Raw genomic sequence first — 19,876 nt, 5'->3', positions numbered from 1 at the left:
CAGTGGGAGCCCAGAGATTTTATGGCAGCTTGGCTGTCGCTGAAGATAAAAATTTCTTTGCCGACAATGTATGTCCCTATCCTAGCTGCGGCTTCCATTATGGCTGCAACTTCTGCCTGGAATACACTGCAGTGGTCGGGTAGTCTGAATGAGAGCTGGAGGTCAAGGTCCCTTGAGTATACTCCACCCCCAACTCTCCCGTTTAGCTTGGAACCGTCCGTGTATATGGAAATGCTGTTGCCCATAGCAAGGCACTTGTCCGACTCCGTCCAGTCATCGCTGCTGGGTATGTTTATCTTAAAGTTGGTTTCCGCAACTGTTGTGGTCGCACAGCGATCCGTGCTAGGAGGGAGAAAACTGTATTTGTTTAGTATACTTAAGTGTCCTGTGGTCCTGTTGTTCCAGCACGACAACTCCCTTAGACGCAGGGCTGACGTTGCCGCTGCTCGATGACCAGCCAGATCCAGTGGAAAGATGTCAAGAATGACCTGAAGAGCTTCGCTAGGCGTTGTTCTTAGAGCCCCGCTTATGCTTATCATGCTGGATCTGTGGACTTTACCCAACAAGTTTAGGTTTGACGCCTTGCTCAAGGCTGGCCACCATACGACTACCCCATACAGCAGTATGGGTCTGATAATCGCGGTATAAATCCATCTGCATATGTTGGGGGTGAGTCCCCATTTTTTGCCAACGGCTCTTTTACACGTATATAATGCAATGTACGCTTTCTTTTGTCGCTGGATAACGTTGTCCTTCCAGTTCAGCTTTTTGTCTAAAACTACGCCTAAAAATTTGGCTTTATCTGCCAGGCTTAGGCGCACCCCATTTAGTTCAGGTAGGTTCAACGATGGTATTTTGTATCGTTTGGTATATAAGACAAGCTCTACTTTATCGGAGTTGACGCTGAGTCCACATCGGGAAGCCCACAAGGAAACCTCTCGCAATGCTACCTGCATCAAGTCGCACAAAGTTTGAGGAAACTTGCCTCTGTAGATAATCGCTAGGTCATCAGCATATGCCACGACCTTCCCGCTCCCCCAACTAGTATCTCTTAATAGCGAGTTTACCGTTAGGTTCCATAGTAAGGGGGAAAGGACACACCCTGGGGCGTGCCCCTTGCGACAAATCGTGTTACCTCAACCTTCCCCAGTGAGGAGAGCACTTTCCTTCCCCTGAGCAGTTGATCAATTAGTATCCACTAGTGGGGTCTATTTACGTCCAAATCAGTTAAAGCAATGTTAACGGCGTCTGGACTTATGTTGTTGAATGCTCCTTCAATGTCTAGGAAGGCCACAAGACAATAATCGTTTTCGAACAAGGATGTTTCTATAGTAGAGACTAGGCTGTGTAGCGCAGTCTCCGTAGATTTACCTTTGGTGTACGCGTGTTGATAGTCCGAAATGAGATTCCTATCAATGCTTGTAGTGAGAAAATCGCTAACTATTCTCTCTAGGGTCTTGAGTACGAAGGATGAAAGACTGATAGGTCTATAGTCCTTCGGCTCGTAATGAGAGGCTTTGCCTGCCTTAGGAATGAATATGACCGTGGCGCTCCTCCATGCACACGGAATATAGTTCATAGCCAAACAAGCGGTATATATGTGCCGCAGCCAGTTGGCTGATACCTCCAAAGAGTAGATAAGTTGAGCGGGTACAATCCCGTCTGGTCCAGCAGCCTTAAAAGGTTTAAAACTTTTGACTGCCCACCTCACTCTCTCCTCAGTGATGGGTATATTCACAGCTTGGTTTGCTGCAGGTACTTCCGGTGCGTTTGTCATATTTCCCAGGAAATGTGTGTCCAGGAGCAGCTCTAGAGTTTCCCCTTCTGTGCTGGTCCAGGTACCATTCGGTCTCCGCAAAATGCTAATAGCTGTTTGCGTCTTAGAAAGCACGCACCGTAGCCTGGATGTGTCCACGACACTTTCGACTCCAGTGCAGAAGTTTCTCCATGAAGTTCTCTTCGCTTGTCTCAGGACTTTTTTGTAGGTTCTAAGTTTGTCCTTGTATTCTAGCCATTTTTACCCGTTATCAAAGAATTTGGCTTTGTTAAACTGTTCTCTACAGGATTTACGAAGTAGGTCCAGATCATGGGACCACCAGTGAGGTTTACGCTTACCGCGCGGTTTTGGCAATGGACAGGCCTGTTCTAAGGCTTTTGAGAAAGCCGATGTGAAGGTTTCTACCAGACCCTCTAGCTCCATCGTTGATGAGAGGCTTTGTGGGGGTAGTTCTGGTAGTTCTCTTGCTAACAGCTCATTATGTAGTTCCCAGTTTGTATTACGTGGGTTACGTCTCGCAATGGGCCGATCGACGAAGAACTCTAATATTACTTCAATATAGCGGTGGCCTGAAAAGGAATGTTCCTCAAGAACACGCCATTTTTAACCCACCCATAAACGCTTTCGCTACAAATAGTGAGGTCAATAACCTCTCTACGGTTTTTAGTAATAAAAGTTGGTTCATTACCTACATTGCAAACTACAAGGTTAGTTGTTAAAAGGTACTCAAAAAGTGACTCACCCCGAGTGTTTATGTCGGAACTACCCCACTGCACGTGGTGGGCGTTTGCGTCTGTCCCAATTAACAGATGGCCTTTGCTTGAGTCGGCCACCAGATCCTTTACCGTCTTTTGCGGAGGAGGTTCCTCTGCGTCGTACGGCATATAAACGGAGGCTAGCGTTAATTGGGTGCCTCCGCTTGCCAAACTGGCCGCTGTGACGTCACCATTGCTATAATTAGGCAAGAGAAAAATATTTAGCTCAGACTTTACTAAAATGCATGTTCTCACTTTACCTTCATCTGCAGCTCGGATGAGCTTAAACCCAGTGGCCCCCAATCCGCAAATCCTTGAGTTGTTCACCCAGGGTTCTTGGATAAGGACCACTTCGACGTCGCCTTTAGAAAGGCGACTGATGAGAGCAGCCGAGGCTGCCTTACTTTTGTGTAGGTTTATCTGGAGCAACCTCAGCATGAGCTTGCTCAGACTCCCCTGCCTCCATCACCGTGATGTTGGGATCCTCTCCGTCGCTATCCAGCAGAGCATCCTCCATCGACAAATTGCCCAGAGCCCCTGCGCAATTTGACGTGGCGGAAACCAGGCTTTCGGCGTCGGAGATTTCCGCTTCCACTTCGGGTGCCTCAATGTCCGTGTCCAAAGAGGCACTCGAAAGGGATGCGCGCTGTGCGTCCCACGGTATACGTGAATTACGACCTCCCCGAGGCCGTAAAACACTCTTCCTTAGCTCCGTCTAAGGGGCTCGAGAGCTTCCTTATTCAGGGCTAACACGACCTGTCGCCTAGGTCCTACAGCGTCCTCGACTTGGATGACACTCCAGTCCTGCGTTGGGAGAGCCGGGTTCATCAGTTGCAGCATCCTGAGAATTCTCTCAGGTTCTGCTGGAACCGCTGGAACCCATGCCCTGGCCCTTGGCCGAGCCGGAATGTCCTTCCAGTCAACGACCTCGATAATCGCCCCGGGATAGACTTGTCCCAGCTTTGCGGCTGCTGCCTTGTACAGCGCAACAGACCTTGCGTCCTCGCAAGCGAGTACCTTGATTTGGCCCTGGTACCATCCTGCATCAGAACCTCGCGGCGGACTACCCGGAGACTCCATCAGCACGTCGAGAACGGCGTTGCCGATTTCATTCCGGACGTACGGCCACTGGTCTTTAGGGATTGCACCACGGTCATTCCCTCGGTCCAGGATTCCTATAAGGATCCGGCCCTTGACTACCTCGGCAAAGCTGGGTTTGGCTACCGCGGGGTGATTCTGGTGCCTTTTCGGCGGTGGTTTGATATCCTCATCGGACCTTTGACGTTTATATGGGGTTGCGCTTGCTGGCAGAGAACCCCGAAAATTCGGCAGTAGAGCTCGCGCCCTTTCCACCGAATTCCTGGCGTTCTCTGACAGCGTTTCCAGCGGAACACCCTCATACCTTCACAGGACTTTTGCAGCCCTTCTTTTGTTCCTGTGGAACGATCCCTTGTGGGACTCTTCTTGAGAAGGGGTCCGACCCGTAGTTGCCCTCGCGGTCGTACCCCCAGATGATGTCTTCATTATGGCTCCTTTCTCCTTTGGCTCAGTGTGACCAGATCGTGGGACCCCTGTCACAGCCGTGGGGAGGACAGTCGCCATACCGGCGTCAGACGGGCGCCCAGCATCAGCAGGCGCGTCAGTGTTCGCCGTTGCCAGCGCAACTACCTTCGCCGCCATACTGTTGCTTGCCCCCGTCCGATCACCTAAGACTGTGTTGACTGAGGTTGCCCTCTTGTCGTCCATGGGGAGCCGCCCCCTCGTTTCCAACGCAGTCGCTCCCCCAGTTAAAGTAGCCCCGTTTTCCCTTGGCTCGGAGTGGCCAGGTCCAGAGACCCCTGCCACAGCCGTGGGAAAAAAGGTTGCCGTTCCGGCGCTTGGTCGGTGTCCGACAACAGCAGGCGCGTCAGGGTTCGCCGTTACCAGCGCAACTCCCTTCGCCGCCATACTATTGCCGCCCCCCACCAAGTTGCTCTTCACTTTAGCGTTGGTAGCATTGGTAGCCCTCCCTCGTTCACTAGGGCGTATGGATGCCAATGCTGTTGTCCTTCTCCCTGTGGAGGAGAACGGATTATCATTTGCTTTGTTTTTTTATTTTTGTTGTTCATCTTGTTCGTACGACCCCTTGCTAGACGGGGCCAGCTTAGGGTCACCTTATTGAAAGGGGGGAAAAGTGTCGTCCGCCGCGGCAGAGCCCCTTACCGCGGTAAGACCATTTTTACTCTCTGAGGCGGCCCGGTGTCAGAGAGGCTCCGTACAAATACAGCCAGATTAACCTCCCGGCTGCAAACCATCCAATGGGCACGGTGCCGCATAACACCCTGGATTGGGAGGGGACAGATCTTGGTCATCGCTCACCCCAGGACTAGGCCACCGCAGCCATGGAGATCCATGTGAACCTGCATCCTACTGGGTGGCATAGTCCCGTGGTCAGCGACTAAGCCCTCGCATCGCGGCAAGATGTCTGCCCTTCGCGAGGGACAGCAAGAAGTAAAACCGACCGAAAAAATGGCAATGCACAAATAAACGAAAACAACAAGAAAACATCAATATATGTTTTCTTGTTGTTACCTATATTCCAAAACTTACGGACAACAACACATTAACTAAAATTATAAAAAACAGCAACGTTAGCTATGCACACAAACCACATCACACAATACACGGCATATATACAAGAACAAAAGACAAAATACCAAAGGAAGAACTACACAACGTAGTGTATGAAATCCAGTGCAATGGCAAAGAAGGGGAAAAGTGCAACAAAGTTTACATCGGCACAACAAAAAGATCATTAGGCACGCGAATATACGAACATAAACATGATGCGAAGAAAAACAAAAGCTCGACGGCTCTCGCGCAGCACTTAACAGAAAACAAACACATAGCAGACTTTGACAATACTAAAGTGGAGAATAAAACGAGAAGAAGGATGACTTTAGAAGACCTGCGAATACAACAACAAATACATAAAGCTATCAACTTTAGAGAGGACGTCGATAATATAAACTGCGCGTATTCGGCTTCGATCACATACAATGCGTGTTGTTGACGGTAGAGGACGTGCAAGTTGCTCAATGTTTGAAAATGTATCTGTGTATTTATGTTTGCTATGTACATACTTTTATGTTGTGATAAAAATATTATCATTCGAATTTTAAATGGTTAATGTCGTAAGTTGTTACATGTCTCAAGTCAATGAATATTGGTTGTAATTTATTATTTTCATATTTAGAAATAAATTCCTGATGAAGCCGCGAATAAGCGTCGAAACGCGTAGGATCTAATAAATCCCTGTTTTATTTAAATCAACCGGCCGAAAAGCTCCAAAAATAGCAATAAAAAGAAATTTTTAAATTTGAGTCACTTATAACAGTATTTATACATCCCAGAGCACGGGGAAGGTGTCAATCAAATATGACAATATGGCATCATTGCCATCAAACAAGTCCAATTTTCACAAGCATTCTGCAACAGATGTCGCAGTGCTATGAATAGCAATTGGCAAGAACCAGAATTGAAGTAGGAATAATGAAGACAAACATAAAACCGCTGTGATGGCTGAATGGTTATAGCAGCGGCGCCTAAACGTTGCCGATGAAGGAATTTAGCAGTTCCCGAAATGGATCTATACAACGAGCTTTGGCAGTTGTCTAAATTTTTCCTTTCTTCTATTCTAATTTAATTATTTTTTCAATTAAGAAAAAATATAAATAAATAAAAACAATAATAATGATAAAATAATTATTGTTAGGCCTTGAGCTCGATTCAAACCCGCGATTTTGTATTTTCTATTACTTTGTTGTATTTAATATTTTTCTATTTTTCTTGTTCATGTTTAATATAATTTTATTTTACTTTGTTTTATTTTATTTTACTTTATTTTAATTTATTTATTTTTGCCTTTATTCAATTCGATTTTTTTAATATTATTATTTTTATTATTTAATTTATTTATTTATTTTAATTTTCTTTTGTTTCACCCAATTTTATTTTGTTTTATTTGATTTTTGTCTTATTTTACCTTTTTTTGTTTTTAGTTTATTTTTTAATTTTATTTTCTATTTTCTTGTATTTTATTTTTTTATTATTTTGCTCTTTTTTTTGTTTTTTTTTTTTTTTTTTGTTATATTCTATTTTAGTTTATTTTATTCTATTTTATTTTACTTAATTTTATTTTATTGTATTTTATTTTATTTCACTTTAACTTAATTAAATTTTTTTGTTTTTGTTTTTATTTTATTTAAATATATTTTGTTTTACGTTATTATATTTTTTTTTTTTGTTGTTTTGCAAACTCTAATTTGATTTCATTAAAAAAATGTTGACTCACATAATTACTAACTTTGCTGACATTAGCGTTAACTCCACTACCGCAATGATCGTTTTTTTGTTTTTTTTTTGTTTTTTGCTTCTGCAAATGATTTGTAAAACGTTGAACATCAACGCACAGCTGCCAATGAAGGCGACGATGGCATGTGTAATTGTACCCAGTTGGAAAATTAGAGAATGGTTGCAAATATGCTTACGAATTGATACAAAGCTTATTTCAATAGACTTCCTCTTAATTATTGACTAATGAACTCCCCACAGTCCTTGCTTTTGAATGCAGTTAAAGAGTAAAATCAGGCTAGAGTAGGAAAATAGTCTAACTTTCAAAATCAAAAAAGTAATTTCCACTTACTTTATCACTTATTTTGCCTACTGGGTGTAAGCACTTTTGTGTGTTTTAGGTGACTTGAAATCAAAATTTTATTGCTTTCAATTTATTTTGTTTTTGCATTGACATATTTGACTCGTATGTCTCAAAAACTTTTAGTCACTAGCCGCAGCTCGTGCTGAAAAACTGTCTGAAGTGTTAAATTTATGCTGAGCTTTGTAAATTTGTATATAATAATATATGTATATATAAAATAAAGCATTCGAGTGTCTTATCAAAACAAAATTTAGTGAGCTTTTGCAACTAAACTAATATCAAAACAATGAGCACAGACTTTTAAAAAGTTGATCGGCATTACATAAGAGATAAATTTTGTTTTTAATATTAGAACTCAAATATACAGTGGGGTGGCATAAGGTCAACCACTTAAAATGATCATAAGATCGCTTGTCCTTATGGTTTTTTCAAATTTGACTTAGTTTTATGATATTTCTGTTTGGCCTTTTATATTTCTTATAACGAGACTAACACACAAAAACGCTCCGCAGGATGAGTGAGTTGACTTTTTGACCATTTCCGAAGAGCAGAATGGTTATAATATCGTTGGTATTGCAACCATTTTAAATTTGACATTGTGACCATTTCATTTAGTAATAACTTCAATTGACTTTAGGGTTATTTGAATTGGTTGTAAGGTCAAATGGTGCTATGGTCACTAGTTTTATTTCAGCCCTCCTTAAAATATACCGCCACTTGTAGAAAAGACGTTTGCTTTACTAAATATGACGATGTCAATATAAGCACGGTTGTATTTAAGTATAAGACTCTGTTCTCTTCTAGGTTCATTGTAAAAGTTTAAGAGTAAGATATGTATCTGCTGTTCGTTCATAGATGTGCTCAACTGATTATAATGCTTATTCTTGTTCATTTTTTGGAGGGCATATGCCAGCGATGTACTTTTCGGGTACAAAACTGTGTAGTAGCTGTAGTAGTGTTTTAAGATTATACATTTTGAAAGGGTGGGAAAATTTCACAGACGGTGTAAGTACGTGAATATTGATAACTCATTCTACGACTTTTGTAAAAATTTCGATAGATCCATGCTAATCACTATACATTTTTATACTTAATTTATCCCAAAAAATATACCATCACGACAACCCGAGTCTGAAATTACACTCGCTTTTCTTTAATTGTTGCACCCTTCGCCTATTCCGCTGGTAGCAACCACGGCAATTTCGAAACTTCGTTAAGTGTCAAACGTTCGTTCCACACTGGTTTGACATTTCGATCAGTGTGTTAGAAAGAGAAGGAAACAAACATATCTTACTTGTAAATCTATACAATGTGTAGGTTATCTACAAGGACAGAATCCAACTTAAGATCTTCACATTTAACTGCACAAAATTACAAAGCGATAGAAATCAAATGATAGCGTAGCTATTCACTCAATTCGATGAAATACTCTCACTTGCTATTAGGCGTAAAATGTTACAGTGTCGGCTGTACCGTTGACATGTTGCTTTACAATTGTTAATATTGTTTTGTGTTTTATCTAATAAAGGTTGTTTGAAAATGTAGTTTGTATGGGAAAAAAATTAAAACCGCTTTCGAAAATTTATAAAACTCTAAAGCATTATTTTCTGCACAAAAAGCCTAACGGCAGATTCAGTCACCAGTTAAATTTTGACCTTGAGAAAATTGTGGAAGGAAAAAGTAACAAAGTGAAGATATCCGTATACTGATTAAATTATCTTTTGAAAGTTCATGTTATATTATTGTTTTTGTCAGATGTTAGCTAAATTATGTATTACAAATAATTTTTATTTTTTTTCAGATCGATCGATAAATGTTTACAATAATAACATGTTTGACAAAAAGTTTTATAATTTTTTCGTATGCAGAGTTAGACACTCTAATGCATTAAGCACGTAAACAACTTTTTTTTGTATTTTTTATATTTATTGTGATATTAATTTTTCAATAATCGTTCCTTTAAGTCTTTTCATATGACCATTATGATTTGTTGTCTATTTCTTGTTTTCCAATACATTTACATTTTTTTATTTCATATATTACCTGTCGTCTTCTGAATTTGTTTCTTGTTCATGATTTTTTTGGCAGGTACTTGGGCCGAAATTGATGGAAAACAGAAAACCCTTTGAATTGCGCAAAGTCTTAATCGTTTACAATTTTGCACAAGTACTTTTCAGCGCTTGGTTATTCTATGAGGTAAATTACAATAACAAATATTATGAATAAATTAAAATTAATTCGTATTACTTCGTCATCAGTCATGTATTGGCGGTTGGCTAAATGGTTATAATATTAGATGCGAACCAGTGGACTATTCATTATCACCAAGAGCGCTGCGGGTAAGTAACAAACATATATGAAACGGTTTTGGAAAAATTTAAATTGGTAACATTTTGAAAACTCCATAACAACTGATTGCTGTTAAGACGACTAAACCGCATCAAAAGGCATTCAGAGGATAGATTGCGATTGGATTGGGTTATTGTACCTAAGCTTTGAATTGAGCAAATCGGTAATCACTTGCTCCATAAATAAATTAAATTCAACTAATCAAGCCGTAAAATAATCCACCAGTTTTGGAGTAGTGTTTCCTATATTTCTGAAAAGCACAATCACCAATCACAAACACACAATTCTGAAAATCACAATCACCAATCACAAACACAAAATTCTGAAAATCACAATCACACAAGGCTACCTGACTACTTGAAAAGAAGAGTACTTATTGTTGTGACTTTTCACTTCATTCAAAGGTGTGATTAAACCAAATTATGAATATTCAATCATTTGTTAACGATTGATCAAAAATTTTATTGTTAAAAATTAAAACTAACAAGTAAGGAAGGCTAAGTTCGGGTGTAACCGAACATTACATACTCAGCTGAGAGCTTTGGAGACAAAATAAGGGATAATAACCATGTAGGAAAATGAACCCAGGGTAGCCCTGGAATGTGTTTGTATGACATGTGTATCAAATGGAAGGTATTAAAGAGTATTTTAAGAGGGAGTGGGCCATAGTTCTATAGGTGGACGTTATTTAGGGATATCACTATTAAGGTGGACCAGGGCTGACTCTAGAATTTGTTTGTACGATATGAGTATCAAATGAAAGGTGCTAATGAGTATTTTAAAAGGGAGTGGGCCTTAGTTCTATAGGTGGACGCCTTTTCGAGATATCACCATAAAGGTGGACCAGGGGTGACTCTAGAATTTGTTTGACGATATGGGTATGAAATGAAAGGTGTTAATGGGTATTTTAAAAGCGTGTGGGCCTTAGTTCTATAGGTGGACACCTTTTACAGATATCGCCATAAAGGTGGACCTAGGGTGACTCTAGAATTTGTTTGACGATATGGATATCAAATGAAAGGTGTTAGTGAGTATTTTAAAAGCACGTGGGCCTTAGTTCTAGAGGTGAACACCTTTTCCAGATATCGCCATGAAGGTGGACCAGGGGTGACTCTATAATGTGTTTGTACGATATCGGTATCAAATTAAAGGTACTAATGAGGGTTTTAAAAGGGAGTGGTGGTAGTTGTATATGTGAAGACGTTTTTGAGATATCGACCAAAATGTGGACCAGGGTGACCCAGAACATCATCTGTAAGTTGACACTAATTTATTTATATCTTTAATACCACAAACAGTATTCCTGCCATGATTCCAAGGGCTTTTGATTTCGCCCTGCAGAACTTTTTTATTTTCTTCTACTTAATATGATAGGTGTCACGCCCATTTTACATAGTTTTTTTCTAAAGTAATATTTTGCGTCAATAAACCAATGCAAATACCATGTTTCATCTCTTTTTTCATATTTGGTATAGAATTATGGCATTTTTTTAATTTTTCGTAATTTTCGAAATCGAAAAAGTGGGCGTGGTCATAGTCGGATTTCGGCCATATTTTACACCAATACAAAGTGAGTTCAGATAAGTACGTGAACTGAGTTTCGTAAAGACATATCGATTTTTACTCAAGTTCTCGTGTTAACGGCTGAGTGGAAGGACAGAATGTCGACTGTGTATAAAAACTGGGCGTGGCTTCAACCGATTCCGCCTTTTTTCACAGAAAACATTTATCGTCCTATGATCTAACCCCCTACCAAATTTCACAAGGATTGGTAAATTTTTGTTCGACTTATGGCATTAAAATTATCCTACACAAATTAAATGAAAAAGGGCGGAGCCACACCCATTTTGAAATTTTCTTTTATTTTTGTATTTTGTTGCACCATATCATTACTGGAGTTGAATGTTGACATAATTTACTTATATACTGTAAAGATACTAAATTTTTTGTTAAAATTTGACTTTAAAAAAATTTTTTTTTAAAAGTGGGCGTGGTCGTTCTCCGATTTTGCTAATTTTTATTAAGCATACATGTAGTAATAGGGTAAGGTTCTTGCCAAACTTCATCATTATATCGCCAAATTACAGCTTGCAAAACTTTTAAACTACCTTCTTTTAAAAGTGGGCGGTGCCACGCCCGTTGTCCAAAATTATACTCATTTTCTATTCTGCGTCATAAGGTCAACTCACCTACCAAGTTTCATTGCTTTATCCGTCTTTGGTAATGAATTATCGCACTTTTTGTGTTTTTCGAAATTTTCGAAATCGAAAAAGTGGGCGTGGTTATAGTCCGATTTCGTTCATTTTAAACAGCGTTCTGAGATGAGTGCCCAGGAACCTACATACTAAATTTCATCAAGACACCTCAAAATTGACTCAAGTTATCGTGTTAACGGTCGGACGGACGGACGGACGGACGGACGGACATGGCTCAATCAAATTTTTTTTCGACACTGATGATTTTGATATATGGAAGTCTATATCTATCTCGATTCCTTTATACCTGTACAACCAACCGTTATCCAATCAAAGTTATTATACTCTGTGAGCTCTGCTCAACTGAGTATATAAAGCAGTGGCGATTAACCTAAGTATTGTAGTCTATTATTCACACAACCCTAGTGATTATATTTTAAGCGATTTGCTTATTTTAAATTTTAATAAATTAGATTAAATAAAATAGAGTAGATCGTGTTAGAATAATATTAATCTCCCTTCTTTGCGGAACGACTTGATCCTATTAAGCGATGTGCTTTGCCAAGTCTGGCTCTCGTTTCAGGATCGATGCGATGTTGAGTTTGACAAATCCAAACTGAACGCTCATAGCTAGTTATAAATAACTTTCCTCTGGTGCTAAAATCACCTCATATGTTAAGCAGGTGCGGTAAAATCCCGCAGTTTGGCTCTAACTTTTCCTTGAATCCTTCAACCTGAAAAATCATTGTGGAGCGCGCCATAGATAGCCGAACTTAGCAATTTCCAGAAACGCGGCTGGTTACGTTCCAGGGTCCGTGATTCACACGCTGTATAAATTCTTAAGTCAGCGTGCCAGTCACTTTTGACCTAAGGACTTACTGTTAATCACGCAGTTGGATTTGTGTTAGTCGTTGTGCGACCGATGAAGACTATGCAGATAGTGCACGTCTGGCCAAAGATTTAATTAGATGAAGTGGTCGTTGAGGGGCAGAGAAAGATGACGAAGATTGCTCTACATCGCAACCTTCATTATAGCCAGCCGATGTGAATCACTCCTTTCGCTGATAGATGGAAATCCAAGCCTTTGTTCACGACTAAAATCTTCGGTTCTTGTATTGTCGAGAACAGAGGAACACGAACCTCTTCGGTCCTTCCTTTGCCGGTTGTTATTCGGACATGCATCGGGACTTCTTCAACGAATTCGAAGTAGTTCATTCTCAATACCTCTCGCCGCAAAATATGCTGTATATCTTTTAATAAGCAGGGCCACGCGGGGGTTGATACACCAGCATATGAGAATCATTGTGCAGAGGTAGAACTTAGTCTGATTCGGAGCATATTGCAACCTAACAACTTAAAGGCGCCGTACGTTCGATCGTACTTGGAAATAACTAAAACTTTCTATGAGAAGGAGAAGATAACGATATTAAGCCAGAGACCTGTTAATACCAGATAATTAATACTAGCCCATAGCAAAGTTGTCACTAATGCATTTTCCGTTGGCCTATTTGGGACTTTTAATTTAATTTTTCTTATAAAACATTGCTCTGACCTATGTGCATTGGTGCATCGTGAAGTTATGTCAATTTTTGCCATGAATACTTATTGTTTATTCCCAGCTAATCTTCTAGAGGGTTTGCAATCTTGATGCAATTTTTAGTTCAGTGAAGACGAGAGTGGCGGCCGCCGTGGTATGATGATAACATGCTCCGCCTACCACACCGACGATTCTGGGTTCACGCCCCGATAACTAGAGTTGCTGTAATTGTAACCATTAAAGTATCCCGTAACCATAACCACAGCACTAACTGCAACCAGTACCTGGTTCTGAAAAAGTACCCTGGTTCTTAGAAAAATGCTAGGTTCTGGTAAAATTATGTCGCTCATTTACTTCAATAGTATCATAATTCAATCATTTTTTTAATTTTTGGGTCGATATGCTTTAAAAGCGTGTTTTTTAGTTTTTAAAACTGTGTTTATTTTCTCTTTATTCTAGCCCTGTGATTAGTCCATAATGTTCACCCCCTGTTCTTAATGCCTCTAGCTGCGCTTATATAAACCACGCTGTTACGTAAAACGAGTAACACATATCTCATGGGATTCCCCATAGTGGAGGCAAAGTCGTTTACTTTAAAATTCCTATTTTTGTTTTAGCGAAGTCTTTCTTTGAATTGATTGCCTTAACACAAAAGACTTAAGAAACATACTTTTATGCTTAGGCAAAACCCAATTTGCTGGCGTTATATGCAAATATATTCAGAATATTGTTGCACGTGAATTTAATTAATTTAAATTTAAAATTTGTATCCGTATACGTTTTAATAAAACAACCCAAATTATTCAAAATTCCATACAATGAATCAGGCTGCCATAAACTTTCTCAATTTTGCTAGCGTCAAGCAGTCTGTGCAAGTTGTAAGAAAACAAAAAAACTATAAAAAAAAAATAAAACCCAGCCTTAGTTTAAATTATAGTTAAAATGAAGTCATCTTATTCAATAATACAGAATTTTAGGGAGTGTCTCCATTTTTAGATTATCTAGGTAGAATCAACGAAAAGCATTTGCATATTTGTCAAAACAAAAAGCTTGCCAAAAGATAACAGATCTAATAATAAATATATTTTATTTTGTTTTGCCAACCAAAATCTGTCTTTAATTGTTTTATTTGGAGAGATTATTTGAATTCGCATACATAACAGCATAGTTATTAAACAAATAGTATTAAATGCATAGTTGCGAACACAAAAATAGCACTGCAATATTTTTTATTTTTTTTTTTTTTCATAACATTCCCGAGCAATTGGAACAAATTTTCGAAAATTTCCAACTTTTTATTTAGAGTTTCCAAATTTTTTTTGGGCATGTAATTTTGTAGCTAATCCATTTTAACCTAAGAAAGTACAAATCATGGTGAATTAGTACGAAAAGTTTTCACAGAAAACGAAAGTTTTTAAATCAAATTGTTTGCTAAAATCACGACTAACCTTGCCATATGGGTTAATTTGAAAAAAAGGTAATTTGAAAAATTTTTTGTTGGAGTGATACTTCTGTTGCGTTTTAATTAATTAATACTCAAATAAATTGGCGCTAGACTTTTCAAAGCTTTGGACACGACCAATCACGGTTCATCCGTTAAAAACGCAGCACATTTCTTGTTAAATTATCACAATTTATTGATTTCCTTCAATATTTTTTTGAATGGACTTATTTTAATAATAGTTATTTGTTTTTCCACGAACTTCAATTTACGAACCAAAATTTATGTGTTCATATTCACTCTGGTAGCATTCAAATGTGTTCATTCCAGCTAAAGTCAAACGGTTAAGTTGGCAGCCTACGTCAAAGAGTGATTTTGCCTCGCACACTAAAAATTATAGGTCTGACAAAATTGGTTTTGATTTTTGACGGTTTTTTCCGAAGGGTGTTTTATAGTTTTTTCCGCATAAAAAAAGCTATGCGCCCTTTATACGGAAGAGAATCTAAAACACCATTCGGAAAAACACCATTCTGAAAAATCAGTGTGAATTTTGAGAAACCTATTACTTGTACTTTGTTAGACTAAAATAGATTGGGCTATAACACTGTATACGAAAAAAAAAAATTTTAAAACTCTACATGAAAAAATCAAAATTTTCGTGAAATTTTCTCGAATTTTCGAATGTTTTCGAAAACGTTTTTGAGATTGGTTTTCACAGTTTCAGTTACAAAACTAAATTATCGAAGATAAAGAGAGAGTATAACGGACGACATTTGGTAAAAATTTACACTGCTATTTTCGTGTTCGTTGTTGTACGTACACCTGTTGTTAATATTAATCCAATTATAACAACAAGATGATAATTCCAGTTCACAATGGAATTGCAGTTAATTTATTCTAATTCATAACTTTCTAAACATTCAATATTTGCTAGCTAATGTACTTAACCATTTCAAATAAAATATGACTTCGAAGGGCACAACAAACGAATTGAACTCTTCAATAAATTTTATTCTTTTTGCCTCACTTGACTAGCACACCCAAGTTTGCTTGGCTTTATATAATATTGCCAGAGAAGCGTAATATCAAACAGTATTTTTGTTCTTTTATCTAACAGTGGTAGCATCTGTTGAAGAGACAGGAGACCTTCCTAGTTCAGTTTTGTTATGAACAGTTTTTTCATGAAAAATCAATTTAGCTTGGTAGTTGCGTTGCACTTCTGGAGCATTTTGACCAAAACTATAAAGTTCTAGGTAATATATTATTTTTATTATCCCACCGTCATCCACCGTTGTTGCTTGTAAGAAGTAAAAAACAAAAATGCCGAAAAACTGGGGTTTTGTGCACTTTGGGCTATTTCGGGTAGAACACGAATCGGTCTATTCACAGTAGAATAACTGAACAAGTTTATGAACTTTTTCTACAGCAGCAACTAAGGATGGTTGCATCCATCGTTGACCATCGTTATGACCATCAGAGTGCCCATACAGATACTGAAATATTTTTTTTCTAACATTGGTGGCTTCCGTAGAAGTGACAGAAGACCTTCCCAATAAATGTTTGTTATGAAAAGATTCTGACGAAAAAACGAACTGGCTTTATGTAGAGCAATAGATATTATTATTAATTTGGTCATCTCACCATCTCCCTTCATTGTTCTTTACAAGAAAGAGAAAAGCGGGAATATAAAAAATCAATTTTCTATGTAACTTCGGGCGATTTTGGGAAAAAATAGAACACACCTAGTCATTGCAGAATGAATGCTGTCGTAAAGCAATAGCCATCGTTATGACCACCAGCTCGGCCAAAAATATATCAAGATAGCTTTATAGCCCTATGCTTAAATTTTTCGCAGTTATTTCTCTCTTAGGGGGTATAAAATATCTTGCCTTATACGCCCGATTTCAAGAAGATTGTCTTTCACTAGTTTCAAAGCATTTCTCCTAAACTTAAAAATAAGATGTTCACAGCTAAACAATGCCTTTTTATGAATGGGTCTTACAGATTTTCTTTAATTGTACTTTTGCTTTAAATTTGTTTCTCAAAGCCTTAAAGAGGGGGCTCCAACCATATACTCGTATGTAGTAGCGAATCTATAATGGTTTCCGGACAAACCGAATTGAACTGAACATTCTGGAGGTAATAATTTAACTCGTTTCTTTAAATTTGCTTACAATTGGTGTTAGGTAATCGAAATTGTATCCAAGGGACTTCGAAAATTAGTATGCAGCATGCGATTGCAAAAGAATGTGGACAATTTTGGCAGCAAGCCCCGTTTTATTTCATTAATGGTTTAGAGATTGTTTAGCTATTGGATCATTTATTATTAAGTTGGAGCTATTTCGTGGTCATCATCTGGAACTTTTTATGCGAACTTTTCAAAATAATTTTGAAATTACTGTGGCATTATTCATGGAATTATTTGGACATTTTTGGATACTTTTTGAAAATATCCGCATGTTGTTGTTTTGTTGTAGCAGTGCTTTACCCCTATCCAATAGGTGCGACCACTCACAAATTGTCATTAATATCCTCTAACGGGAGAGAGATATGGTCATAAGAGGCGTTGGTATCACATTTGGTTTGTTGGTTTCACAGATCGTTGGTGCCATGTGGGGACACATTACAACGGGACATATATTGAATACTAGCTGACCCCGCAGGCGTTGCCCTGCGTTAATTATGTTTGTGTAATATAGTTTTTTAATCCGTTATTTATTTTTAACAATATAAAAACTCATTCAATTTTCTTATTCATTAACTGAATGCTCAAAACAAATAAAAATTTTATATTTGAATTAACAGTGTCGGCAGTCTTTCTTGAAGGTTTCACGTGGTCATACCAAATCTTTCCCGAGATGATCGGGCTGGTGCCTTAATGGTGCTTGTTACCGGAACGTACCGGATCTGCATCCGGCAAGGGACCATCAACATCGATAACACTACCCAATGCCTGCGGAGATTGTCCTTATCGCTACAACAACAACATCAACATGTTCTGAAATCGTTCCGAACAGATTTCAAATTTATTCCGTATAAGTCCAAAAAATATAAACAATAATCTGGAAGATGCTATGGGGTGGACTTGGACGAATCGTGGGGTAACGCTAAGTTGATTCAGGGTCACTGAAGGTCTCACAAGCCCGCAACATGCATGATCGTACCAGAACTTTCGAGGGTCACATAAATAAGCTGATAGTGCCACCAGTTGAGTCACATTCCCTGTATTGTAGCATAGAAGAAGGATAAAGTTAGAAGACGTAGCGGTGGGGTCTTGAGTATATAAGCAGTCCGCGTAGTGGTATATGGTTGGCCCAAAAAGCACAGAGATTTATCCTCACGAGCACACAACGATCTAAAGCCGTGGCCAAAGCTGAGGTTTAGTAGTCATGCCCCAAAGGTGTCTAAGAATCAGTTGTGTCCAAAACTAAGCTCAAGTTGTTGTCAGGCCCTTTCTACAGCGACATCCCAATATTTAGAAATTGTTCAATTCTACTCATCATTATACATCAGAGATACCTTCAAGAGCTTCGGAAAACTATTCGGCGTTTAGCTACATGTCGTGTGAGCCCAGAAAGTGAAATTAAGCACAACAAGCAGTCAGAACTCTTTATATCTCTTTTCGAAGCTCAGCTTGCATTGTGCACCTCTGACCTGAATTGTTCTATTGAATGGCAGAAACATGATAAAGCGAAATATTCGTTTTTTTAATTTTTATCACGAGCCCTGGATATGAAAATATAAAACTAAATACATTGTAGTCTCACAAAGTTTCCCAAAATTGTTTCTGATCTCTTTAGTCTTGGTTGTTTTCTGTATACTTATTTATATTTATTTCTTTCTTATATACTTACCTTTTAGGTGGCACGAGGATGCTGGTGGTATTACATTTCGAAATTTACCGAATTCTTCGATACATTCTTCTTTGTGATGCGTAAACGTTATGATCAAGTATCGACGCTGCACGTAATTCATCATGGAATTATGCCATGTTCCGTATGGTGGGGCGTTAAATTCACACCCGGTGGCCACTCATCGTTCTTCGGTTTCTTGAACACATTCGTTCATATTATTATGTACACATATTATATGTTGGCAGCCATGGGACCCAAAGTACAAAAATATTTGTGGTGGAAAAAATACCTCACTGTCTTGCAAATGATACAATTCGTGTTGGTTATGGTTCACTCATTCCAATTGTTCTTCAGAAATGATTGCAACTATCCAATCGGTTTTGCATATTTCATTGGTGCGCATGCGGCAATGTTCTATTTTCTATTCTCGGACTTTTATAAACAGGCATATTTGAAGCGTGAACAAAAGGTAAGTGAACATACAGTACAATTACGGTGAACGTTTTACTTGAAGGATATTGTTTTTGAGATTTACTGAATCTGGATCCGCTAGCAGAATTAACGGGTCCCGGCCTAGACGCGTTCGGCCCTACGCTCAATCGCCAGTGATTTTATGTCCGATTTGTGGGGTAAGGGCCGAACCACGACCCGAGCATCAGCCCCTGCTCCATGTTGTTGTTGTTGTAGCGATAAGGTTTCTCCCCGAAGGCTTTGGGGAGTGTTATCGATGTGATGGTCCTTTGCCGGACACGCTCCAGTAACACAGCACCATTAAGGTACTAGCCCGACCATCTCGGGAACGGTTTGTATGGCCACATTAAACTTTCAAGGCCATCCCTCCCTCCCTACAGCCAAAGTCTCGGCTGTTAATGAAACGGGATTCGCCACGGACAGGTGAGGTTGACAATTGGGTTTGGAGAAGCTATATATTGTGCTGGCTGCCTGAAGAAGTTGCGCTACACAACCCCTTGAATCTGGTATTTTAGTCGCCTCTTACGACAGGCATACCTACCGCGGGTGTATTCTAACCCCCTGACCCTTGCATACCTACCGCGGGGGTATTCTAACCCCCTGACCCTTGCCGGCGCCAGTACAGGCCAGGAAAACAGACTCCTTGTCCTTGTCACTCTGTGTGCCGTTTGCCAGTACAGATTATATGCGTTTGTTAAATCTGCCCAACGCAGTTCCTATATTGATCAATGCCATTTTCTTAAATGTTGTGTGTGCAGCGACGGTAAGGCTCTCAATGGGGAGCGCCCAATAAACATAATG

The 19,876-nt window shown here is 39.1% G+C and overlaps 1 protein-coding gene across 4 annotated transcripts in view; it reads left to right on the top strand.

The window, feature by feature from the left end:
• Nucleotides 1-19,876, top strand: part of Elovl7 (ELOVL fatty acid elongase 7) — a 184,209-nt gene that overhangs the window by 157,121 nt on the left and 7,212 nt on the right. For all 4 annotated transcript variants that reach the window (XM_067761745.1, XM_067761744.1, XM_067761743.1 and 1 more), the window contains exons 3-5: nt 9,317-9,424; nt 9,487-9,567; nt 18,612-19,073. In XM_067761745.1, coding sequence (XP_067617846.1) covers nt 9,317-9,424; nt 9,487-9,567; nt 18,612-19,073 — 651 coding nt within the window. The remainder of the gene's footprint in view (nt 1-9,316; nt 9,425-9,486; nt 9,568-18,611; nt 19,074-19,876) is intronic.

This window comes from Eurosta solidaginis, chromosome 1 (genome assembly GCF_040869045.1).
Source record: "Eurosta solidaginis isolate ZX-2024a chromosome 1, ASM4086904v1, whole genome shotgun sequence".
Classification (NCBI taxonomy): domain Eukaryota; kingdom Metazoa; phylum Arthropoda; class Insecta; order Diptera; family Tephritidae; genus Eurosta; species Eurosta solidaginis.
The sequence above is the reverse complement of the archived record's forward strand: the minus strand, read 5'-3'. Positions and strand labels throughout refer to the sequence as shown.